The 26,052-nt window shown below is 47.2% G+C and overlaps 1 protein-coding gene across 6 annotated transcripts in view; it reads left to right on the forward strand.

Annotated features, from left to right (window-relative positions):
• Window positions 1-26,052, forward strand: part of VPS13C (vacuolar protein sorting 13 homolog C) — a 164,056-nt gene that overhangs the window by 31,947 nt on the left and 106,057 nt on the right. For 4 of the 6 annotated variants that reach the window (XR_014779095.1, XM_084781224.1, XM_084781225.1 and 1 more), the window contains exons 7-18: window positions 4,291-4,356; window positions 4,620-4,729; window positions 7,176-7,235; window positions 9,803-9,862; window positions 11,737-11,817; window positions 12,497-12,554; window positions 14,992-15,119; window positions 18,233-18,339; window positions 18,936-19,107; window positions 19,610-19,672; window positions 22,793-22,922; window positions 23,466-23,560. Coding sequence is in view for 5 of the 6 variants with exons in the window: in XM_084781224.1 (XP_084637350.1) it covers window positions 4,291-4,356; window positions 4,620-4,729; window positions 7,176-7,235; window positions 9,803-9,862; window positions 11,737-11,817; window positions 12,497-12,554; window positions 14,992-15,119; window positions 18,233-18,339; window positions 18,936-19,107; window positions 19,610-19,672; window positions 22,793-22,922; window positions 23,466-23,560 (1,130 nt within the window). In the remaining variant the exon portion in view is untranslated. The remainder of the gene's footprint in view (window positions 1-4,290; window positions 4,357-4,619; window positions 4,730-7,175; window positions 7,236-9,802; window positions 9,863-11,736; window positions 11,818-12,496; window positions 12,555-14,991; window positions 15,120-18,232; window positions 18,340-18,935; window positions 19,108-19,609; window positions 19,673-22,792; window positions 22,923-23,465; window positions 23,561-26,052) is intronic. The other 2 variants (XM_084781226.1, XM_084781227.1) reach the window with 1 other exon arrangement.

A 26,052-nucleotide genomic window follows, 5' to 3' on the forward strand; every position in this document is an offset into this window, starting at 1 on the left:
CACAAAAAGACCATGAAAACACTCTTCCCTTTTCCAGTTGCCTGTCTGTTTTGAAATCATATTTTCATCATGTACTTCAATCAGGACAACGTATCCCAGCAGATTGAAGGCAGAAGCAGACATGTGAATCTACCCATCTTCTTCTAAGCTAGATACTAAAGGGGTTTATAAAAATGTAAAATCATGTGATTCCTCTCACTGTGACTTCATATATATATATGATATATATATGATATATATATATATCATAACTATAAGTAATTAAGTGATGGTATAATATTATTTTAGATGGATTAAGAAGTAGTTTCTGTTATATTTCTAGCATGATAAATATGAATGATAATAGCCTGTTACTTAAAATCTCTTCAAATTGTTCATGCTTTAAATGTGAGTTAAAGGGTCCCAAAACCAAAGTTTCGATAACTGTTTTAGAGTATTTAAGAGTCAGAAATTTATTCTTCATTACATTAGTTAGGAACTGATCTCATAAGTGTGTAGCACTCATGTAGGTTTAAAACAGTTTTAGAAGGTTGACATGGTGCCCATCTTGTTGATGTTAAAGTTGGAACAGGGGCCAGACTGCCCATGAAGCTGGTGGGCTAATGGTTCAGGTCTAGACTGCCCGTGAAGCTGGCGGGCTAATGGTTCAGGTTTAGACTGCCCGTGAAGCTGGCGGGCTAATGGTTCAGGTCTAGACTGTCCGTGTGAAGCTGGCGGGCTAATGGTTCAGGTCTAGACTGCCCGTGAAGCTGGCGGGCTAATGGCTCAGGTGTAGACTGCCCGTGAAGCTGGCGGGCTAATGGCTCAGGTGTAGACTGCCCATGAAGCTGGCGGGCTAATGGTTCAGGTCTAGACTGCCCTTGAAGCTGGCGGGCTAATGGCTCAGGTGTAGACTGCCCATGAAGCTGGTGGGCTAATGGCTCAGGTCTAGACTGCCCTTGAAGCTGGCGGGCTAATGGCTCAGGTCTAGCCTGCCTGTGAAGCTGGTAGGCTAATGGTTCAGGTCTAGACTGCCCGTGAAGCTGGTGGGCTAATGGCTCAGGTCTAGACTGCCCGTGAAGCTGGTGGGCTAATGGCTCAGGTCTAGACTGCCCGTGAAGCTGGTGGGCTAATGGCTCAGGTCTAGCCTGCCCGTGAAGCTGGTGGGCTAATGACTCAGGTCTAGACTGCCCGTGAAGCTGGTGGGCTAATGGCTCAGGTCTAGACTGCCCGTGAAGCTGGTAGGCTAATGGCTCAGGTCTAGCCTGCCCATGAAGCTGGTGGGCTAATGGTTCAGGTCAGGAGACTCAGCTGCGCGGAATGGTTTCTAGACAGTGCTGGTTTTCCTACTTTGCCCCAAGTGGTGTGTCTTCGAAACCTCAGTCTTTCTCTATGTTTGATTTATGGAGTGGAGTCAGGAACTGTCGTCGCCTTAGGAAGCGCTGGTGTCTGTGCTGCCGTCTGGCTTCTGTTACGTGTTTAACTGCTTTCTTCCGGGATCTCTGAGTTTATATTCTTGTAATCCCAGTTCGTGTCTTAGTTTCATGGTAGAACAATTTGCGATTATCAACAAAATGAAATAGAATTTGCAACTACATAGACATATATTTCCAGCTTACTTATGTATTTTGTTATAGTGTTTATGAGTAGATGTTTCAATTCATTTGAACAGACAAATGTGATGTATTTTGCTTAGATATGAGTCTCTGTCTTTGGGAGTCAGGCCAACACTTCAGATACAGCGCCCTTGTTGTTTATTAGAATTTTGTGAAGGTGCAGACCTTGGGGCTGCACAGAGCTGTGGTGAGTCGTACAGCAGCAGCGTTGGACATGGCACAGAGACAGCTAGAAGTTGGCCTGGGCCCGCTTACTGCATGGTGGGCAGGGAGGCAGTGGGCACTGGCGTTAGTGTGGTTTGCGAATTCCAAACAACAGCTCTGCGGTTTCCCACACATGGGTGGCTGGCAGGAGCAGCAAAGGCCGGACCTCTGCCATGCAGACACATTTGACTTTATTTGCCAGGCTGCAGAGAACCTTTAAGTGATTTGGAGCAGGAGTATTTTAGATGCAGTAGCCTTGTAGAATGTGAGCTAATGTGAAAATGCCAAACAAAAGAAGGGTGCAGCTTAAGGGAATTAGTGCTAGCTGAGGGTCCTGCGTAGTGTACGTCTTATGCCCTGATCCTTTGTGAGCTGCACAACATGTGTAAGCAGATTTGTTTGTGAAGATCATCGTCTGGGGAGGCCATCAGCACTCCAGCCATGCATCCCGCCCGTGTTCCCATGTCCCCACCACCCATCCTGCCCCTGTTCCCATGTCCCCGCCACCCGTCCTGCCCCTGTTCCCATGTCCCCGCCACCCGTCATGCCCCTGTTCCCATGTCCCCGCCACCCGTCCTGCCCGTGTTCCCATGTCCCCTCCACCCGTCCTGCCCCTGTTCCCATGTCCCCACCACCCGTCCTGCCCCTGTTCCCATGTCCCCGCCACCCGTCCTGCCCCTGTTCCCATGTCCCCGCCACCCGTCCTGCCCCTGTTCCCATGTCCCCACCACCCGTCCTGCCCCTGTTCCCATGTCCCCACCACCCGTCATGCCCCTGTTCCCATGTCCCCGCCACCCGTCCTGCCCGTGTTCCCATGTCCCCGCCACCCGTCCTGCCCCTGTTCCCATGTCCCCGCCACCCGTCCTGCCCCTGTTCCCATGTCCCCACCACCCGTCCTGCCCCTGTTCCCATGTCCCCACCACCCGTCATGCCCCTGTTCCCATGTCCCCGCCACCCGTCCTGCCCGTGTTCCCATGTCCCCTCCACCCATCCTGCCCCTGTTCCCATGTCCCCACCACCCGTCCTGCCCCTGTTCCCATGTCCCCGCCACCCGTCCTGCCCCTGTTCCCATGTCCCCGCCACCCGTCCTGCCCCTGTTCCCATGTCCCCACCACCCGTCCTGCCCCTGTTCCCATGTCCCCGCCACCCGTCCTGCCCCTGTTCCCATGTCCCCGCCACCCGTCCCGCCCCTGTTCCCATGTCCCCACCACCCGTCCTGCCCCTGTTCCCATGTCCCCGCCACCCATCCCGCCCCTGTTCCCATGTCCCCGCCACCCGTCCTGCCCCTGTTCCCATGTCCCCACCACCCGTCCCGCCCCTGTTCCCATGTCCCCACCACCCGTCCCGCCTGTGTTCCCATGTCCCCTCCACATGTCCCACCTGTGTTCCCATGTCCCCGCCACCCATCCCGCCTGTGTTCCCATGTCCCCTCCACATGTCCCGCCTGTGTTCCCATGTCCCCGCCACCCATCCCGCCTGTGTTCCCATGTCCCCTCCACATGTCCAGCCTGTGTTCCCATGTCCCCGCCACCCGTCCCGCCTGTGTTCCCATGTCCCCACCACATGTCCAGCCTGTGTTCCCATGTCCCCTCCACATGTCCAGCCTGTGTTCCCATGTCCCCTCCACATGTCCAGCCTGTGTTCCCATGTCCCCTCCACATGTCCAGCCTGTGTTCCCATGTCCCCTCCACATGTCCAGCCTGTGTTCCCATGTCCCCACCACCCGTCCCGCCTGTGTTCCCATGTCCCCGCCACATGTCCAGCCTGTGTTCCCATGTCCCCTCCACATGTCCAGCCTGTGTTCCCATGTCCCCTCCACCCGTCCCGCTTGTGTTCCCATGTCCCCACCACATGTCCAGCCTGTGTTCCCATGTCCCCTCCACATGTCCCGCCTGTGTTCCCATGTCCCCTCCACATGTCCCGCCTGTGTTCCCATGTCCCCTCCACCCGTCCCGCCTGTGTTCCCATGTCCCCGCCACCCGTCCCGCCTGTGTTCCCATGTCCCCGCCACCCGTCCCGCCTGTGTTCCCATGTCCCCGCCACCCGTCCCGCCTGTGTTCCCATGTCCCCGCCTCCCGTCCCGCCTGTGTTCCCATGCCACGTATCACTCAAAACCTGCCCCTGAAGGTTTTGTATCATCATTGTTACATTTCCAATATTTTGGTGACATTGAGCTGTAATGTGACGCTGTAATAGGTTGTTATAAATATTAAAGCAGCACTGGGAATGGATATATATTATCCATATTTTATATAATTGTGCCTGCCAAGCGTTTCTCTAGTTTAAAGGCTGTTCTTTACTGCAGAATGCTAATCTAGTGACGAAAGCTTGTGAGTTTGTGCTGATGTTGAGGTAGTAGTCACTCAGTGTAGACGGAGGTAAGTTGCGCTGAGCTTTGATATCAGGAAGAATTCTCTTATTTTCTTTTCTGTCCTCTTGTCTGCTAACTTGACTTTTATCCTTTTCTCACTAAAATGCTTCCACTGAGAAGGACGTAAGCGTAAAAAGCACAAAAAACATTTTAAGAAACGTTTTAAAGGTCTTGATCGCTCCAAAGGTAGGTACAAGCAGTTCTCTACCTCTGCTGTTTATACTCCCTGATTTCTGTCTTGGGAGGTAAAATGAACATTAGTGTGCAGTTTAAATATAAAAGTGAATTTTAAGTTGGAACCGCATATCAGACTCTAAACTAAGTCTAGGAAAGGGCCCTGGCAGCCGTTGTAGTTTCCACTGCGTAGTGCCTTTCGTGCTCTCTGGCCATCGGTCCCGGGCTGCGTGAGGGCCGTGAGACTTGAACTCCTGCTTTTCTCTTTTTCATAGATAAGCCCAAAGAAGCCAAAAAAGATACATTTTTGGAAAAATTGGCAACTCAAGTAATAAAAAATGTTCAAGTGAAAGTTACAGACATTCACATTAAATATGAAGATGACGTAAGTAGTTTCAGTATTTTAAGTTGGTTATTAAATGTGTTATGATATTCTGTGTCTTATGATATTCTATCTGTAGATTATCTGAACCTAATTTAAATGTAAGATAGCCACCCCTGTAAATATGCCAGTGTTTGGCTTTTCCACCAGGCTGTGTTAGCTGGGCTATGTGTACATAAATACAGTGTAAAACCACTGCATGGATTGACTCTTCTCTGTGGTTTAGTTGGATTTTGTTGCATATGTTATGATGTAACTTTAAGAAACTAATTTTGTTTTTGTATTGCCAAAATAATTAGTTGTGAAAGGTGACTGATGGGAACCGCAGTCAGCAGCAGGGCCTGTGCTCAGTGACTTACGGCCTCTCGCTAGCGCCTGGAGTGCACCGCTCAGGAGCACCCGCAGTGGGGTTAGACCCGTCTTGATGCAAGTCAGCCTGGATTCTCCTGTTGATTTGCCTTGTTTGAGTAGTGGAAGAATACTGTCAGACAACGCTTTAGTTCCCGTCCCTTGTTCTCTGTGTAACAACATTCAATAAGATGTGTTTGTAGTTTGGGGGAAGAGAGCCCTCTACTGCTCACTTCATCTTTTGGCTTCCTGGAGGTCTTAAACTTTGATAACTCAGATGCTCTTGTCTATAGTAAATCAGGAAGAAATGTATGAAGTGTACTATGGAAATAAGTTATTATTAAAGCTGATTATAAGTAGCTTTGAAAGCTGAGTACTTTCCCCCAACATGTAAGATTAGCGAATCAGAAGACCCAGCAGCTGATTTCTGGATACAGAGTCGAACAAACTGACTAAAGCATCTTGAGGAGACACCTGTAGCGTTGTTCACACTGGCCTAGGTACAGAAGCAGCTGGAACGCAGTGGGCAGGTGCATGGAAAACAAAAGTACTGAACATTTCCTCTGTGAAACACTGTTAGGCCTGAAGACAGGGCGTCTGCCATTCCCAGCAACATGGCTGGGGCTGGTGATCCTCATAAGTGGAAATAAATTAGTTACGCAGAGAAAAATTCTTCATGGTATCACATACACACCTGTCTATCCATTGTCTGTCTGTCTATCTATCTATCTATCATCTGTCTGTCTTTCTGTCTGTCTATCTATCTATCTATCTATCTATCTATCATCTGTCTGTCTTTCTGTCTGTCTATCTATCTATCCATCTATCTATCTATCTATCTATCTATCGTCTGTCTGTCTTTCTGTCTATCTATCTGTCTGTCTGTCTTTGTACAGGGATGATAGGCCCAAACCACCATTCCTGACTCCACTATATGTTTATATAAACTGACTATTTATATGTATTAATTACAAATAAAGTCCATGAAGCTACCGCAGAGCACGCACACATATTTCCTGTTTGGTAGGTATCCGTGTGACAAGACCATGGAGTTTCACTGGATGACGTAGAACAACACTTACAGTTCCTTTCAGTAGTTCATGCCTCCATCGCAAGCAAACAGTTGTCTGTGGCTTTTGAGCATCTTCCGGTGGTTGTAGACAACAGCACCATGCACAGTGTGACACAAGCTAAACACCGTTTGTAAACATCACACACCGAAGTTCAGAGGTAGAGAAGCAGTTTATCGTGGGTAGACTTGGGGGGTAAATAGATGTGGGAAATTAAGTTATTAAGATTCTAAAGCCTGGCTGCAAAAGGAGCATTGAAAGTTCAAGACCAGGTTGGACTACAAAGTGAGATTTTGTCTCAAGAAACCAAAACAGCCCCAGTGAAACACAAGACCTAGACTTTCCTTACCAGGCATTTTAAAGTGTCCAGGGAAGTAACATTATGAAGGCCATTCACGTTTTCTAAGGTGGAAATCTTAAGTGTTGCAGCAGTTATTTAGTGGTGACGTCATCCTCTGTGTAGATCACTGTGATGCATGCACAGGCGGCCTGTTACTAAGCATGTAAGGCAGAGTCTGCCGGCCACAGTTACGGAGCTTCTTAGTTGCAGGAAAACATGAGTTCTGGGGAAAAGCTGCATTAGTGGCATAGGAGCTGTCAGTGCTCCCATGGACACACGTCCATGTCAGGGCCCCCTCCTGTCCTCGCAGGTTCTGTGGGCTGTGTGACTTCCTCCTAGACATGCATCTACCTGCTGACTATTAGTTATTTTTATTATTAAGTTTATATTTTATTTTAAATTAAAAAAATTTTTTAGAATTATGCACACAAATATTGTATTCATATAGTTTCCACGCCACCTCCCACCCCCTTCCGACACGTTGCTTCTGTCTTCCCCAATTTTGTCTCAAATTTGTGGCCTCTTCTTTGTAAATCATCATTTTTAGTTATACAAAACCAAAACCAACCTCTGAACCCATTTGCTGTTGTTTGTATGTCCACGTGCTCTGGGCTCACGCCTTATGGGGAATGTGGTCTGTTTTAAAGCTTCCACTGCCTTGTATTTTAATGCCCCCTTTCTTCTTTGGTAGGTCACTGATCCAGAAAGGCCACTTTCATTTGGTGTCACGTTGGGAGAATTTAGTCTGCTGGTAATGTTGGCTTACTTGAATTTTCTGTGGAATCTGCTGTTTTAAATCGCTTTTATGTTTCTGAAGAATTCTCTTGCTGTACATTTTCTACAAGTTCACCGTTTTCAGTGATGCTTTCATATTTAGTAATTATTTTGATTTTCAAAAATGTTTCCACATAATAAATGTTAAGCCATTTAGAAGAAACGAATGCTGTACCTTGCACATGTGGGGAAGGAGCAGATGGCTGTAGTATGCCGAGCTCCTACCTGGTATTACTTTGTAGGATCTCCAAAGAGTAGACATAGTGTGTGTGCGTGCATGAGTGTGTGTAAGTGGGATATGTTAAGTTACTCATTTTGATTACATATTTATAATACCAGTTGTTTTCTCTTTAATCTCTTAAACAATCTGAGTGTGCGGAGGAAGAATGGGTGTTTTTTTTTTTAACTGTTTTAAGTAAGTGGTAAGAAGCATGCTTGGGGGCATGATGTTGCTTTTGATAAAACAGAATACCATCTGAAAGACCAGAATCTGAGTTCTCAAGGGCAGAGGGATCGTTGGTCCAGAAAACTTAGCCTAACAGTAGTCTCCATAAACAGCATCCTACTTAACTGAGGGTCTAACAAGCAAAACAAAAACTGGGAACTAGCAGCCTCCTCGTAAGGGTGCCCTGGGGCAGGCGGTCTCCTTAGCTGGGGCTGGGCTGGGGCAGGTGGTCTCCTTAGCTGGGGCTGGGCTGGGGCAGGTGGTCTCCTTAGCTGGGCTGGGGCAGGCGGTCTCCTTAGCTGGGGCTGGGCTGGGGCAGGTGGTCTCCTTAGCTTGGCTGGGGTAGGCGGTCTCCTATCTGCTCTGGGTCAGGCAGTCTCCTTAGCTGGGCTGGGGCAGGCGGTCTCCTTAGCTGGGGCTGGGCTGGGGCAGGTGGTCTCCTTAGCTGGGGCTGGGCTGGGGCAGGTGGTCTCCTTAGCTTGGCTGGGGTAGGCGGTCTCCTACCTGCTCTGGGTCAGGCAGTCTCCTTAGCTGGGCTGGGGTAGGCAGTCTCCTTAGCTGGGCTGGGGCAGGCGGTCTACTTAGCTGGGCTGGGGCAGGTGGTCTCCTTAGCTGGGCTGGGGCAGGCGGTCTCCTTAGCTGAGCTGGGGCAGGCGGTCTCCTACCTGCTCTGGGGCAGGCAGTCTCCTACCTGGGCTGGTGTGGTTCCCCCAGGCTTTGCTCGTTGTGCTCAGAGTTTGGGCTGTTTTATTGCCTGTGCAGCTTCCCTTTGGCAGCCTGGTAATTCATCTCCGGTTTTAGAACTCCTATGAGTGAGTGTCTTGCCTTTGTCACTTGTTTTTCTTCTTAGAGTTTATCAGCCCTCTCGTTCCCCGTAACGTATTATTATCCCAGGTACCGAGCTAGGCCTCTGGCTGAGCCACACCCACTGGCTGACTCAGTGGCCTTCCTGGCTGTGTTTTGTGAGATTGGGTCTATCTATGGTGTGTGGCTCATTGTCTGTCTCAGTGATGTCGTGCCTCAGCCACTGGTCTAGACGCTGTTGGAAAGCCTGCGGCCTCTTCTGCATGCACACCTTTCTTTCTCTCATCCTCCCGGGAACAGCCTGTGTCCTAGGAGTCTCCCTCCTTTCTGCTTCTGTCTCTCTCTCTCTCCCTCAGGTCAGCTTTCTTTTCTTCCTCTGTATCTTCCTATAAACAATTAAACACTTTTTTTTTTTTTTGCAGAGTCTCATTATGTAGCTCTGGCTAGCTTGGAACTCAGTAGGTAGACCAGGCTGGCCTTGAACTCCTGCGTCTGCCTCCTGAGTGCTGGGGTTAAAGGCGAACCCTGTCTATCATGCCAGTCTTAAACGTTCTTGTCTTTTCCTCAGAACGAAAATCAAAAAGGCTCTGCTTAACCTCCCCTCCCCACCCGCTTCTCAGCCTGTTGAGAGCTGTCTGCTTTCTGTGTCTGACTCCCACTCAGAGCCGCTGCTCTTCTGCTTGGGCAGTCCTTCTTAGGCTGTGCTCCGTAGTGCCCCTAGTGGTCATTAGTGCTGTGACTTCAACACTCAGGTGTTTTCCATCCTACCTTACTGCAGTTATTATTTTTTAAGACTGTATACCATTGTCACAGGGTACATACAAACACTGTGTTTTTATTCATGTCTATGACTTCAGACATATAGTAGCCCAATAATAATTTTCTAATTAGAGGAGCCTAGTTGAATTAGAGCTCCTTCAATTTTAGTTTTCATTGCTTCTTTGCTTTTGTCATATAAATATATAAAGAAACAGCTAGCATTCCCAGACATTAGCTATGTAGCTTTAAAAAATATGATTGTGTAAGTGTGTGTGTGTGTGCGCGCACGTGCGCACATGTGTACCATAGCACGTGTGTGGAAGCCAGAGGACCACTTGTTTCATCTTCTGCTTCCCCTTTTACCATGTGGGCCCTGGGGTTGAATTCAGGTTGTAGGCTGGGTGGCCAGTGGTTTTACCCACTGAGCCATCTGGCTGGCTGCTTTTCTTTCCGAATTTCTTGGTTATTGCTTACAGACACTAGAGCGCTGTGTGACATGTGCGGCCTCATAAGTGCTGACCTTCTTTTCTTTTTAGACTACAAATGAACACTGGACTCCATGCATTTTAAACGAAGCAGAAAAAATCATATATAAGGTATTATATTTTTCATATATAAGATTCTGGAATTTCTTAGTGGGGGCCGGTTTTTACGCTTATGTGGGTAAGATCTGTTCACCCAGACGGTAGGCAGAGAAGCAGCACTGGACTCCGGCCACCGGAGCCAGCGTGGACAGGGGTCTTAGTCCACTTTGCCCCGTTATGTGATCATTTAGTTGCTTTAATGCAAACTCTGCAAAAATGTCCTTAAGTGCATTTTAAGGATAGATCAAAAGTAACACATCTGAGCCCTCAGAAGCTTTGGGAAGAAGCGTGAGTAAACACAAGCGCATTTGGTTTATAGTGAATGAGCCAATTCTTGGTAGCTGCTTCTGGCCACATAAAGTGCTGGTATTTAGGACACCTTTGTACTTGTGATAAAACTAGCAAGTGGCATGCCAGGCAATATTGTGTGTGCAGCCATAGGCATCCCTGACATGAGCTCTCAGTGTAGTAATATGCTTATTTTTAACCTTACAGACATAAAAATGCATATATGGAGTCAGTATTGTTTTATTCTAAATTTTAGCCAAACAACATCCTGGGTAACCCACATACGGCCCCTCTTGAGTTTAGAAGAATAAATGTTGTTTTAGATTGGCTGTCTTAGTCAGTTTGTGAAATAACCTATTCCTGAATTTTAAAGTAACACTCACTGCCTTTGACAGACTGAGGTATTTAATTAAACTCAGTGTTTAACAGGGTCGACACGCTCCTTGGGAAGGTTAGGTCATTAAAGGGAAACTGTGTTTAGCATGAGTGCCTACGTGAGCCTAAAGTGCCTCGGACGTCAAGGACATTGTCTTTGTAGTTTGCCAATAAAGATGAGTCAGGGGTGGAAAATCTGGGATCTGGTTTGGATTTAGCTTTTTACCACATGACTTTCTGTGGTCATTTATCTGCACGGCGGGTCAGTGAAGGGCCTGGGCACAACCCCAAGGGGTATTTTATGAAAGATGGGGGGCAATTGAGGTCTTAGGTGTAGACCGGATAATTTGTGGCCAGGCAAGAGAGCTGGTTAACCTGCGTGCCACGTGTAACCGTGTGCTTCGCGGCAGAGCGCCTCCATGCTGTACACGTTCACAAGCATGGTGGCTGCCCTGCAGTGGTGCCAGCCTGCAGCTTTCCCTGCCTTATTGCCCATAGGCTCCTTCCCCACAGACCCCCCGGGGCAGCCAGTGATGACTTCTGGAGGGAGCTTGTATTTTCTTATCTAGCAAACAGTCCGTTAGATGCCTAATTTTTCACTATTGGTAACTGGATGAAGATGAATCTCCTGAAAATGTGTTCTCAGAAACACATTAAAAAGAGATGGTTGTCACATCAGCACTTTCAATAGATATGAAATACTTCAGTCTGTCAAAGGCAGGGAGTGTTGTTTTAAATTCAGAAATAGGCCATTTAACAAAGTGATTAAGACAATCAATTTAAAACATAGCATCTGTTCTTCTCAATTCAAGAGTGGTCCTATGGCCAGGCGTGGTGGCGCACGCCTTTAATCCCAGCACTCAGGGAGGCAGAGGCAGGTGGATCACTATGAGTTCAAGGCCAATCTGGTCTACAAAGTGAATTCCAGGACAGTCAAGGCTACACAGAGAAACCCTGTCTTGAAAAACCAAAACCAAAACCAAAACAAACAAAAAAAGAGTAGTCATATGTGGCCCACCCAGAATCCTGATTCACTAAGATTTATAATCAAACATTAAAAGATGCTAAACTTAAGAAGCCTTATGTATATAACCTCCTCCATTTGTGCATATTTTCTTTCTTTTAAAAAGTTCAGGACGTCAGTGGCCAGGAGGGCAGCTGTTGAGCGCTGATGTCCACTTTGAGGGTTGCTTTGCTTGACCACTTCTGTTTTTCTTGCGTAGCTTGTGAAGGTTGACAGCCTGAGCGCCTACTGGAATGTCGGCTGCTGCATGTCTTACCGCGGAGCAAGGGAGCACATCCTGGTAATTGCAGTTTCTGCCTCAAAGGGTGCACTGCGCATGTCACGTGTGTTTTAAAGGGGAGGTCCTTGACGAGGACGGGCTGTCAGCCATTGTTTAGCTGGTGTGTTCACTACATCAAAAAGATGGAAAAAACTTTAGAACTTCATTCTGTCTCTTCGGAAAAGCACTCTGATTCTGACAATGTTTTTGAAGCCGTTCTCTCGGCAGTGACAGGGGAGCCCATTACCGTGTCGGCTGTGGTCCTTCATACATGTTTTGGTAGTGTTCTTATTATGCCATTGTCAGAGCTGGAACACGTGTGTCTCACGAGTGTTCAGATAGCTATGTGACGAGCTCCGGTGTTCAGTGTCCTGAGCAAGTGTCTTACAGTTAGATAAGCCGTAAGACTCCACAAGCGCTCTCACAGAGGCTCAGCCGGTGACTGGGACACTGCCCATATTTATCTGTCTGTAGGCAGCTTTTTTAGAGAGGAACGTAATATTATGTCCCTAGGCATTTAGGTCTTTGTATCTTTATTGTAAAGAAGAATGCCTGTACATTTATGTTTTATGTTTTTCTTGTGGACTAGTCGTTACAGAAAGATCAATGAAAGAACTGATGTGAGAACCATTTTTTTTTTAAATTTGTGTGCATGGCTAAGTGTGTATTTCCCTTTCATTCTCAATTTAAATCTCTTTAGGATCAACTGAAACGGGAAATTCTTACAAGTACAAACGTCCCCCAAAACCACCAGTACAGTGAGTACCAGGGAGAGTCAATGTTTTCACAAAGGTTTCTAAATGAAGTTGCCTTAACAAACAGAATGTGTTTTGTCTTACGGTATTTGGCTGCACAGCGTGTTTGTTTAGACTGTAGCTCTTTAGGACTAGAGTGTAGCCCTACAGTGCTGGGGAGTGATGGGGCCAGCAGAGCGGCTGCTGGTCCCGCTGCGGCCTCGGGTCCCTGCTGCGGCCTCGGGTCCCTGCTGCGGCCTCGGGTCCCTGCTGCGGCCTCGGGTCCCTGCTGCGGCCTCGGGTCCCTGCTGCGGCCTCGGGTCCCTGCTGCGGCCTCGGGTCCCTGCTGCGGCCTCGGGTCCCTGCTGCGGCCTCGGGTCCCTGCTGCGGCCTCGGGTCCCTGCTGCGGCCTCGGGTCCCTGCTGCGGCCTCGGGTCCCTGCTGCGGCCTCGGGTCCCTGCTGCGGCCGCGGGTCCCTGCTGCGGCCTCGGGTCCCTGCTGCGGCCTCGGGTCCCTGCTGCGGCCTCGGGTCCCTGCTGCGGCCTCGGGTCCCTGCTGCGGCCTCGGGTCCCTGCTGCGGCCTCGGGTCCCTGCTGCGGCCTCGGGTCCCTGCTGCGGCCTCGGGTCCCTGCTGCGGCCTCGGGTCCCTGCTGCGGCCTCGGGTCCCTGCTGCGGCCTCGGGTCCCTGCTGCGGCCTCGGGTCCCTGCTGCAGCCTGCGCCTTCTCCTCTCTTGTTACCAGGGTCTTTGTTCTGCAGTTTATTCCCTCTTCCTTCTCTTCCTTCAGTCTCCCCTCCCTCACTTTCTCCTTTTTCTTTTTTTCCTTTTCCTCCCTCCCTTTTAGAATCTCTGGGACTCTGGCATTCATGTCACCACTGGCAGTGTAAGCCAGTCACGGTGGATATATTTTTTAAGTGAAATTTTTTTTTCTTTTTGGTTTTCTCTGTGGAGCCTTGGCTGTCCTGGAACTCGATTTGTAGGACAGGCTAGCCTTGAACTCAGAGTGATCCACCTGCCTCTGCCTCCTGAGTTCTGGGAGGTGTGCACCACCACGCCTGGACTTTTTTTTTTTTGGCAGCTTCTTCTTTATTTCTCTGATAGAATTGCCCGCTTATTTATTTACTGCATGTGCTTTCCCATTTCACTGTCATTCTGAGAAGCTATTAGTTTGTTTTTATTTGGTGAGCTTCTTTATAATTATCCTTAGCTTTCAGGCCCGATTCTTTCTGTATTCCAAAGTGTCCTGGTTCTCTGTGGCTTCCTGTCCTTTGTAGCTCTTTGCATTGGATGATGGCATTTTCTGTTGCGTTCAGACACTTGAATAATGACAAGATTTTCAAGTGTTCCCAGTTTGTAAAAGTTTTTAGTTTCATTGATAAAACAACTAGTTCAGAAAATATACAACTTAATTCTCAGGCATTTATGAATAACAAAAGTCAGTCAAAATGCTCTACAATTTAATGCAAATTGTAATCATCATAATGTAATAATATATCTATGTGGCTTTGATACTATTTATAGATAAAATGTACCACTGTCACCATCCCTACCAGACCTTTTGTTTCTACTGTCACCCAGCCTCAGGATGGTTTTCAGTTTTGTTAAGGTTGTTTGTACATATATATATGGCTGGCCTCGAACTCACAGGGATCCGTCTGTCTCTGCCTTCCAAGTGCTGGGGTTAAAGGTGTGCGCCACCACGCCCTGCTCCAGTTTTTTTCCTTATATATAATATATTCTGATTACTGTTTACCCTTCTTCCTCCCTTCCCAGGTCCTCCCTGTATCCCCGTCCATCCACCTCCGTGGCTTCTTCCTCTCACTTTAGCAAGCAGGCAAATGCAACAGCAAACAGCCAGAATAGGACAAAACAGAGAAAAACAAAGGAAAAGCACGGGAAGTACATACAGAGACACAGGCACACACGGCAAAGACATGCGCCCACAATACACATGCAGAGACACAGGCGCACACGGCAAAGACATGCACACACAGTACACATACAGAGACACAGGCACACATAACAAAGACATACAAACAGAAAACTGGAAACCACAGTACATAAATAATATATAAACAAAAGACCAGTGAGACAAAAAATAATCTTCCCAAAATCCCATAGAGTTAGCTTTGTGTTGGCCATCTATTGCTGGCCATGGGGCCTGCCCTTAGGTGTGGTTTGCAGTCAGGTGGCGACAGCATCTTGGTTAGGGATGGGAGCTCATGTCCACATCCCCTGCTCGGCTCTGGGACCCTGTCTAGCTTGGACCTCTGCAGACTCTGCGTATGCTGCCCCTTTCTCTGACTTCTGCCTTGCACATTTCCTGACACTGATTTTGTTACACATACACACCATCATTTACTATTTTTTCTTTCAAAGTGCAAATATTCTTATAATTATTTATAGTTATTCATAGTTAAGAGCAATGTGAAGCTATCTTATGTCTTTCTGTGTGATGTCAGTTTTCCAGCCAATATCGGCCTCTGCAAAACTCTACATGAATCCCGGTGCAGAGTCAGAGCTCAGAACGCCCAAACTTGATGGCAACGTCGAGGTGCAGAGTATCGCCCTGGAGCTGACGAAGCCTCAGGTGAGCTCCCGTGGGCAGCCTCAACCCTGGCGCTCTCATCTTCCTCAGTTGTCATCCTTTGTGGTCCTGTCGCTTTCGTCCTCGGCATCCTCTGTGGTCTTGTTGCTCTCGTCCTTGTCAGTTGTCGTCCTCTGTGGTCCTGTCGCTCTCGTCCTTGTCAGTTGTCGTCCTCTATGGTCCTGTCACTCTCGTCCTTGGCATCCTCTATGGTCCTGTCGCTCTTGCCCTTGTCAGTCGTCATCCTCTGTGGTCCTGTCCCTCTCGTCCTTGTCAGTCGTCATCCACTATGATCCTGTCGCTCTTCTCCTTGTCAATCGTCATCCTCTGTGGTCCTGTCGCTCTTGTCCTTGGCATCCTCTATGGTCCTGTCGCTCTTGCCATTGTCAGTCATCGTCCTCTATGATCCTGTCGCTCTTGTCCTTGTCAGTCGTCATCCTCTGTGGTCCTGTCGCTCTTGCCCTTGTCAGTCGTCATCCTCTGTGGTCCTGTCGCTCTCGTCCTTGTCAGTCGTCATCCTCTGTGGTCCTGTCGCTCTCGCCCTTGTCAATCGTCATCCTCCATGGTCCTGTCGCTCTTGTCCTTGTCAGTCGTCATCCACTATGATCCTGTCGCTCTTCTCCTTGTCAATCGTCATCCTCTGTGGTCCTGTCGCTCTTGTCCTTGGCATCCTCTATGGTCCTGTCGCTCTTGCCATTGTCAGTCATCGTCCTCTATGATCCTGTCGCTCTTGTCCTTGTCAGTCGTCATCCTCTGTGGTCCTGTCGCTCTTGCCCTTGTCAGTCGTCATCCTCTATGGTCCTGTCGCTCTCGTCCTTGTCAGTCGTCATCCTCTGTGGTCCTGTCGCTCTCGCCCTTGTCAATCGTCATCCTCTGTGGTCCTGTCGCTCTCGCCCTTGTCAATCGTCATCCTCCATGGTCCTGTCGCTCTTGTCCTTGTCAGTCGTCATCCTCCGTGGTCCTGTCGCTCTTGCCCTTGTCAGTCGTCATCCTCTATGGTCCTGTCGCTCTTGCCCTTGTCAGTCGTCATCCTCTGTGGTCCTGTCGCTCTTGCCCTTGTCAGTCGTCATCCTCTGTGGTCCTGTCGCTCTTGCCCTTGTCAGTCGTCATCCTCTATGGTCCTGTCGCTCTTGCCCTTGTCAGTCGTCATCCTCTGTGGTCCTGTCGCTCTCGCCCTTGTCAATCGTCATCCTCTGTGGTCCTGTCATTCTCGCCCTTGTCAATCGTCATCCTCCATGGTCCTGTCGCTCTTGCCCTTGTCAGTCGTCGTCCTCTATGATCCTGTCGCTCTCGTCCTTGTCAGTCGTCATCCTCTGTGGTCCTGTCGCTCTTGCCCTTGTCAGTCGTCATCCTCTATGGTCCTGTCGCTCTCACCCTTGTCAGTCATCGTGCTCTATGGTCTGGTGGTACCTTTGTTTTATTCTGTTGACATTTGATGAAAATAAAATAAAAATAAGGGAGATCTTAGACATAATTTCCATTAATCTGATCTTTCTCACAAACAAAGCTTGATCTGTAGTGAATGGTGTTGTTTACTTTTACTTCGTAGTTGTAGGAGAGTTTCAGTGTGCTTTTTGCCTTCATTATTTTCTAATCCTTTAGACGTGAATGTGTGTGTGAGTGTGTGTGTGTTGTGTGTGTGTGAGTGTGTGTGTGTTGTGTGTGTGACTATGTGGTGTGTGTGTGTGTGACTGTGTGTGTTGTGTGTGTGACTGTGTGTTGTGTGTGTGTGTGACTCTATGTGTGTGTGTGACTCTGTGTGTGTGTGTGACTCTGTGTGTGTGTGTGACTCTGTGTGTGTGTGTGTGTGTGTGTGTGTGTGTGTGTTTAACCTGAAGGAGTCAGTTATCTCCCTCTATCCTGTAGGCTTTGGAGACTGAACTGGAGTTACTGGGCGTTGTGAGCTGCCACGTGGGTGTTGGAATTAAGCCCAGGCCCTCTGCATGAGCAGCCCCTGCTCCTAACTACTGAGTGTCTCTACTGAGCTGTCTCTCCAGCCCCATCACCTCAGTTTTTAACAGCAGACACTCAAGTACCATTTATTTAATTTTTAGAGCAACTGTTTTTCCTCTGCTTGTTTTCCAAGTGTCGTTGTATGCCCAGAGGCTTTGGGTAGCAGACCCCGAGACCTGAGCTGAGAGGAAGGGAAGAGCCTCTAACTCGCTGCTAGTTTAGTGTTGTCTAATATAGAACAAAAATGGCCTTTGCCATGTCAGATTTTCTAGTAGCCTCATTACCAAAAGGGAAAATAACTGCTTTGTTTCTGTTTGGTCTGGCCTGGTCTGGAGCTCATTATGTAGCCCAGGATGGCTTTGAACTTGCAGCAATCCTCCTATCTCAGCTTTCTGCACTCTAGAACTGTAGATGTGTCCCTCCATGCCTAGCTTAAAACAAACGTTAATAATCTATTTTACTTAACATAATGCTTCTACAATTTTATTTTATAACACTGTGAATATAAGTTGTAACTAGGTATTTTGTATCCCTTCTGCCTTACACGTCTTTGAAATCTGATATAGTTTACTGTTGAGGTTTAGGCTAGACACATTTCTCAAGTGACCTTAAGGCGGGGCTGTTCTGAGGAGAGTGTCAAGGAAGCTGGGTCTCTCTCTCTTGAACCTGTGATCTTTCTCACTCACCTCGTGTGTTTCTCAAGCCTACACAACACAAAGTTGTGTTGGTAGTAAAGTGAGTGCTTAAATCCCAGCACAACATCAGATTGCTTAGTTATGCATAGATTTTCTGGATCAGTTTGGGAGTTAGCTACTGTGGCTGTGGCAAAAAAAAGCAGGCACGTTTGGAAACATAAATACCATAAAATTGAGACATACCATTTCATTGTTGCTAAGATATATATAATTTCCATTTTAGAATAGCTAAAAAAAGGATGTATATTATTGGTTGTGTGACTGTTTAAGTTGTAGTGCAGTTTTTTTTTTAAATAGGAGAACTTAAAATGCTTGCTTTAATTTCTAATTGATAATGTCATGTTCAATGAGGTATAGTTAGTATATTATTGAATTATCAGATTTTGGAGTCCTAGAAAAAGAAAATCAAATCCAATTTTTATTTAAACGGTCGCTGTAACAAACCTAATTTTGTTCTTATCTCCGTAGTACTTAAGTATGATTGACTTTTTGGAGTCACTGGATTATATGGTTAGAAACGCACCGTACAGGAAATACAAACCTTGCTTACCGCTTCACACCAACTGTCGGCAATGGTAAGTCACAACTTGTCCTTTCTATTTAAGATTTATTCTCTGTGTGTGCATTCTCTCACGAATGCCTCATTTTATATTCTGCTCCTGGACGCCTACAGCTTTATCTTATAACTTCGAACATGTTTTAAGAAGCCTTGCCAGGTATCCACATGCACTCAAGGGTATGCCAGTGGCACAGCCTGCGGCCGTGTTTCACGGAGCCGCGGAGATGGACGGTGTGAAATGCACTTCATGGCTGTGTGGGCGTCGTGCATGCAGCGTGAACTAACGTAGCGGTGTCATCACCAGACAATTCAGCTCATGCAGCCGTTGTGTTGTGTGTGGTCTGCCGTTCAGCAAGACACTGCTGTGGAGCACACGGCTGCACTGTTTCCCACATGCATCTTTTTGTGCATGTGTGGCTTGTCTCTGGCATGCCCTCTTCCTGGAGAGTTTCCTTGCAGAGAGCTGCACTGGGGGCTCACGAGATACTGTTGGAATCCTGGGAGGTGGTGAGGAGCAGCAGTAGCTAAATCAACAGCGTAGTGCCTCTGAAAAGTCTAAGCCTTTTCTTGTACCTTTATGTTCATATGTGCATTAACACAATTTGACTTCAGGTGGAAATATGCAATTGATTCTGTTCTTGAAGTCCACATAAGGAGATATACCCAGATGTGGTCGTGGAGTAACATAAAAAAACACAGGCAGCTACTCAAGAATTACAAAATTGCCTACAAAAACAAGTTAACACAAACCAAAGTCTCAGAAGAAATACAGAAACAAATTCAGGTATATTTTGCATATGTTAGTATTGCTGTAGGTCTAATTAGTCTTTAGTATTCTGTTTGTTTAATGAGACAGGGTCTCGCTCTGTAGCCCTGGCTGTCCTGGAACTCACTATGCAGGCCAGGCCGGCCTTGAACTCACAGAGATCCGCCTGCCTCTGCTTCCCAAGTGCTGGGATTAAAGGTGTGCGCCACCACACCCAGCTCCTTTCATATTCTTATGTATCCAGTTTGGTTTGGAATATAATTTGACAAGAAATAGACTCATTGCTTTGTGAAGAATGACATGAGAAAATAGAGTATTTTTCCTTAAAGAAGCTTTATTTTCAAAATGTTTAATAACCATTTAACTTTTTATGAGACACTTTCCTCACTGTAAAAGCAAGTGATTAAACGCCATGTTAGCTTGTGCTTTCATTAGAGCACTGTCAGGGTGGGGAATGCCTGGGTGAGGGCTTCAGTCACGGAGCATGCTTTTTTCTGACCCCCTTTCTCTCATTTTGCAGGACTTGGAGAAGAGCCTAGATGTTTTAAACATAATTTTAGTGAGACAACAAGCACAAGTTGAGGTAATCATTTTGGCTAACTGACTTTATTCTTTATTAATTAATTGGTACTTCTTTAAACCCAGAAATTCTAATTTTCCAAAATCAGAACCAGTTTGTCTATGAGTCTTTCCTGCCTGTCCACCAGGACTTTGTGTATGCTGTCCTTTCTGTGTCTATTGCTTCTCAGTGATTAAAAATGAACAGCTTCTTAAAGAAAGCTTCTAAAATCAGTAGAGCACGCCGGTCAGCAGCAGGAAGGAGAAACTCCCATTGCCTCCTGTGCCGTCTCGGATGCTCAGCTGCTGCCAGAGCTGTGTGCACTTGCGTTAAGTCATTTCTAGAGATCTCATGGGCATGCCACACCCTGTCCTGTGATGTGGGGACTGAGCATATTGCTGCATCGCCCAGCTATCCTTCCAGTCCGTAACTCATTTAAAAATGCGACTAGAGCATGTGCATTTACTCACTTATCTAGCAAAAAGTCAATGAATTTCTCTCATCCTAGATTATGGTTAAGTGTGTGGACTGAGAAGGCCAGATGGTCCCTGGTTTGCAGTGGCTGGGGCGGGTGGTCCCTGGTTTGCAGTGGCTGGGGCGGGTGGTCCTGGGTTTGCAGTGGCTGGGGCGATGGTCCCGGGTTTGCAGTGGCTGGGGCGGATGGTCCCGGGTTTGCAGTGGCTGGGGCAGTGGTCCCGGGTTTGCAGTGGCTGGGGCTGGCTATTTAATCTCTTTGTGCTTTGTTTTCTCATTTATAAGAGAACCTGTGTCCTGTGCTTACTGTGGGGTAACTTGTGATTGTTCATTTAAAGCAGTTGGACTGTTATGGGCCTGGCCCTTAGGAAGGACTAAGTAAGTGACCCCCACGCCCCAGTCTTCCCCTTTGTATTAATTAGCACATGGAAGTGATCAAAACAAAGACATCCCTTCCAGTGGGAGAGAAGGACAATAATTACACAATTAAACACAAATAGGCAGGGATATAGAGTGCCAGGGCTGGGCAGTAATGATGATTGGGATTGCAGTTTTAAACAGGAGGTCAGAGAATGCCTTACTCAGAACGGGTGGTTGGACTGAGGACCCAAGGAGGGTGCTGTGCAGAGGGAGCTGAGCCAGGAGCGAAGAATGCGCTGGGCCTGTTCAAAGCTTTTAGCCTGGGAGCTCTGCTGGTTCATTCACAGCTCTGGGAGGGGAGGGCAGCAGCCAGTGTGATATACAGGAAGTGCTGGAGTAAAGTGGAGGTGGTCCTGCTGGGAACTGGGGCGGTCGCCATGGTGTGCTGGCTCTTACAGAAGCAGTGTGGATCGGCAAGTCTGAATTCAGCTGTTGTAATTGGGCATGCTTTAGAACTCAGGCTGGCTGCTTTGCAGACAGCTGTCAGACAGGGTGTGAGGGTACAACTAGGGAGGCCAGTTGCTGTTGGACTAACTGCTGAGCCTGTTGGAGATTGGTGTCAGGGGAGGGGATAGAATGTGCCAGAGTCAAGATATTCAAAGGCAAATTTTATATTACTGATACAGGGTAGATATAAGAGAGTTAAAAAGCCTTGGGTTATTTTGGTATAGACCATTGAAAGTGTAGATCTGCCATCAAATAAGATGGGGAAGACTAGAAGAGCCTGGGCGCGGTGTGAGGAGATCCGGGGTTCACGTTAGACAGAGGGAGGTGAGCTCGGTGCAGAAGTCTGTGCTGCGCTGTAGTTCAGGGTTGGTTAGACGTGTGAGACTGGATAAAGTCACCTGAGGAATTAGGGAGGAGGAGAGCTGCAGAGACCAGGAGTCTTCTGATGCCATGCTCAGAGAGATGGGTGGCAACACCGGTGACTGTGGTGTTGCCGAGTTGAAGGAGGAAAGCTGTGTTAACTTAACACAGCTCCATATTCAGGCAGAAAAGGGCTCCTAGGAGGATAGCAGCCCGCTCACCTATGGCTGCCTGAGGTACATGCACCTGAGTGGCCGCTGGGCTGACTCAGACCCGAGGTGTACACCTGTGGTATGCTTTTAAATAATTTCTCTTTCTTCTTTTCTTTTTGGATGACTGATTGTCTTTCTTGCTCACTCTGTGTATACACAAACACATACATGAAGCATCTATATAAAATGCATATAACATAAACAGTATATATGTGCACATATGTGTTGATGCTAGAATGTTTAATATATCTTGATACCTTTTCCTGCCTATTTCATATCTCTTCATTCTTGAATGCTTATACTCCTGGGTCACTTAGGACAGACAGTTTTCCTAGGCTTGGCCTTATATCTGGTCATTAAACCTCCTTTTTCAGTATAGAACTTAATTTTTCCTTTTAACTTCTCTTTTTGATTAGTTTACTTTTTTTTTTTTTCTGAGACATTGTTTCTCTGTGTAACAATCCTGGCTATCCCGGACTCACTTTGTAGACCAGGCTGGCCTTGAACTCACAACCATCTGCTTTCCTTTGCCTCTCAAGTGCTGGGATTAAAGGCATGCGCCACCAACCCTGGCTTGATTCGTTTACTTTTTATTATGTGATACTTAAATATGTTGATGATTTACTACCCAATAAAATTCTCTTAAAAGTGAATTTGAAGATTGTTGAAGATCATGGAATGGTGATAGAGTCTAAATAATTTACTTTTTTTCTTTTTTAAATACTTATTTTCTGGCTTTTGAGAAACGGGCTAAGAGAAGAAGCAGTAGCAAGCGCGTTAGGCTTTATTTGAAGCGAGAGGTGAGACAGGGTTTGAGGACCATTCTGTCACTGTCCCTCCTCCATTCTGTCACTGCCTCTCCTTCCCACCACACACTAGTCAGCAAACCAGGAATGTGTGTAAATTCTGAGATGTGTCTTTTAGTAATTCATTTCAGGTGCAGAAGCATCTTCCTTTTATGCATTTTCATTTTATAAACCTGTGATCTAATGTCTCCTAGTGTGCCCATTACAGTACACGAGAGTTTACCAAGTTTAGCTATACAGTGTGCCGTCCTCCACTTCTATCAGTCTGCGCAGGGAGTGGGTCATCCGGAGGCCATGCTTCCGCGGCGTACTGTGAGCAGTGGCTGGCCTCCTCTCCTCTCGTGCACTGAAGCGTTGAACAAAGTCTCCCATGGTTATACTTGACAGTGTTTCTTTTGGATTAATCTTCAGTTTGTATTTTTCAGGTCATTCATTCTGGGCAAAAGTTAAGGAAAAAGTCTACTGAGGCAGGAGAGAAACGTGGCTGGTTTAGTGGGTTTTGGGGAAAGAAAGAGTCTAAGAAGAAAGATGAAGAAGAATCATTAATCCCTGAGAGTAAGTCTCAAGGCAGACAAGAAAAAGCCACACAGATTCTGTCTCACATACCCAGTAGAGGAGCACATGAGCACATATGACAGAGCACATGAGCACATGTGACAGAGCACGTGAGCACATGTGACAGAGCACGTGAGCACATGTGACAAGCTACCCAATCGCCTTATTTATCTACTTGGAGTGAAACTTAAATTTCTTGAAAAATGATTTGTGAGAAATTTAGTATGTTCGTCCTTAGGCCATTCAGTATTCCTTATTGTTAAGCTGTAGAAGGATTTTTAATGACAAGTTAATTTTTGAAAATTTTAGGGAATTAAAAAATGCATATATCTGAGAGCTGAATTTCCTTAACAGCTAGTGTCTTTTTTGCAGTTTCTTAATGCAAATAGGCAAATACAGGGTGTTTGTTTTAATTAAGCCAGAGTGGTGTGTTAGAGGGAATCAGGTGGCTGGTTTTGCTTTAACATTTGTGTCTGTGGATTAAAAAAAAAAAATCTGTAAACCAAAGGCCTTCATTTCCTAAATGATGGTCCTGTCTCACAGCCATTGATGACCTTATGACTCCAGAGGAAAAAGACAAACTCCTGACCGCCATCGGCTACAGCGAGAACACCTACAACTACGCTTTGCCCAAGCAGGTAGGTGTCGGGTGCCTTCAGTTATGTGTTGACTCACTTGCTGGATTCTCTTGAGTTGGGTTAAATTAGCGATCTTCTCAGTAGCTACTGAAGTGTGTTTTCCTCAGTTTGGTTGCCTAATGCTGTTCTGGGGCCTCAGCAGTCAAAACTCCTCCATGGCTGGGACTGCTTGACTGAGTGAGTGGGAGAGAGAGCCTGGCCAGCGTTCCTGGAAGGGTCTTGTTAGAGTGTGCAGTTGAATCTTCAAAACATTTTGTTGTTGTGAAATTTAACTCACAGCAAGAGTGAACAAATCAAAGGCGGTCTGCTTGTTCGTTAGGCTAAGAAGTCACTGGCTGCGGGGACTCGCAGCGCCAAGGCTTAGAGTCCTGCGAGGTCCTGGACCCCCCTACGCTCCCCTCATCTCTGCTCCAGAGATAACCAGTGTCCTGACGGTTAATACCACAGCCGCTTCTTTCCCTCCCCTGTGAGACTTGCTGTAGGCGCCGTGCTTTCATGCTGCCTATTTTTGTCTTTCTGTAAATGGAGGCACAGAGCGCGTGTCCTTGTGTCTGGCTTTGTTGTCGGGTCGTCTGTGCTGTTGTACCTAGTCTATTTTGCTCAATTTCATTGCCTCGAGGAGTCTGTCATTCGGAAACACCAGCACTCACTTGATAGTGCTTCTGTTGAAGAGCATTTGGGGTCTTTTTATTTCTGTCTCTCTTTCTTAACTGTGTGTTTTCATTTCCACCGAGTAAAATATCTAGGAGTAAAACTGTTGGGCCATAGGGTGGATGTATGTGTAACTTAGAAAACAGTTCCCCAGACCCCACTCATTGTCATGGCGTTCTTTACGCTTCTTGTTAGCCGCTCTAAGGACACGGCGCGCTGCCCACCTCGGTTTTAATCTGTATTGTCCCGACGGTGATGCCAAGCGCATCTCCACAGCTTGATGATGCCAAGCGCATCTCCGCAGCTTGATGATGCCGAGCACGTCTCCGCAGCTTGCTGGCGGTTCTGTGTGTTTGTTTGTAAATGCCCACTTTTAAGGCAGGTGGTTTGTCTTCCCCATTGCTGTCCAGGCGGGTCTTAGTGAACCTCCTTACAGGTCATGTTGTATCTTTTGCGTTCGTGTACAGCTTGCACGATTGTCTCGTGCTTTCAGAAAGACATGCTGCTGTAGTGCTGCTAGAGGGTACGTTGACTCTGGAGATGATTTTGGGGAGATAGGGAGCGTCGGAGAGTCACATCTTCTTTTTCCTCAGTGCTGTCTCTGACCATTGCTCTTACTTCCTGTCTCTTGAGTGATGCTCCTTGTTTTCCTCCCTCTGATGAAGATCTGCTTGTAGGATTTTCCCATGTGTCGTAAAGACACCCCACCCCCACCCCCCCACACCTCGAGTTTAGAATTGTAGGTTATTGATTCCCTCTTTTAAAAACAAAGAGTTTTGATTCCATAATTCTGTCGCTGTTTGGCTCACGCTCTCTGTGAGCCGCACTGTATTGTAGTGACACCTGGGTCCATTTGGTTTCTTTGTATATTGTTTTAATCAATGAGGGGCATTTTTATCTAACATTTTCGTAGTATACTTTTCTAATTTTCCTTTACCCCTGAGAATTTCACACAGGAATACAATGAAATATGATCAAACCCCTCCCTCTATCTCTGCCTCCCATGTCCTCTGTCCCCAGTATGCCTCCCTCTCAACTGTCGCTCTTTCCTTCCTCCACCCTCATCGTCTCTGTCTCTGACAACTCACTAAGTCCAACTAGTGTTGTTTCCGTAAGACGTGGGGCCATCCGCTGGAGGAAGTGTTTAACTGTTCGGGTTTTCAGTATTCGCTGTGTTATACATGTGTGCTTGCTTCCATCTGTGCAGTTGGAATGTCGCAGGTCTCACCTCATCAGCGTGGACGGTTCTGCCTGCCGCTTTCCGGCTTCTTCTCTGGGACTAGCGACGTGAGCCGTGCCTCCATGGTGTCTTCTGTCCCTTTCCAGCTCTCTGCATTTCTGTCTCTGTTTCCTCTCTTAGTTTGGAGAGTTTCCTCTAATTCTCCTTATTGTCCCTGGGTCTCCACCAGGCTGGAGGGCGGCTCCTCATCGCCGCTGCCTTGTGCCGGGTCCTGATTTTCAGTATTTTCTTTTGAGCCTGTCACTTCACAGGCTGCGTTCTTCGAGTGGAAACACATCCCAACACTCTACATCATCTCCCCAGTGGTTGTCTGTCCCAGCTCATGTGCGCACACACTGTGTGTGTGTGTGTGTGTGTGTGTGTGTGTGTGTGCGCAGTGCACACGCATGTGTCTAATGTGTGTGTAAATCTCTACAGCCATCTGGTAGTTATTTCTTGTATGTATTTTTTCTTTTCCTCGGCTAGAGGATTGGTCTGAGATGCTTAGTTTGCTTAAGAAGTGTGCTGTCTGTCTGAGGAGCTTCCACTGAGGTTTTAAGTCTTGTTCATTCATGGAGAGTTTGCGGGCGCTGCACGCTTTGTTGAGTCGTTTGATAAGTCA

The sequence above is a fragment of the Acomys minous genome, assembly GCF_964271855.1.
Source record: "Acomys minous genome assembly, chromosome: 5".
Lineage (NCBI taxonomy): Eukaryota > Metazoa > Chordata > Mammalia > Rodentia > Muridae > Acomys > Acomys minous.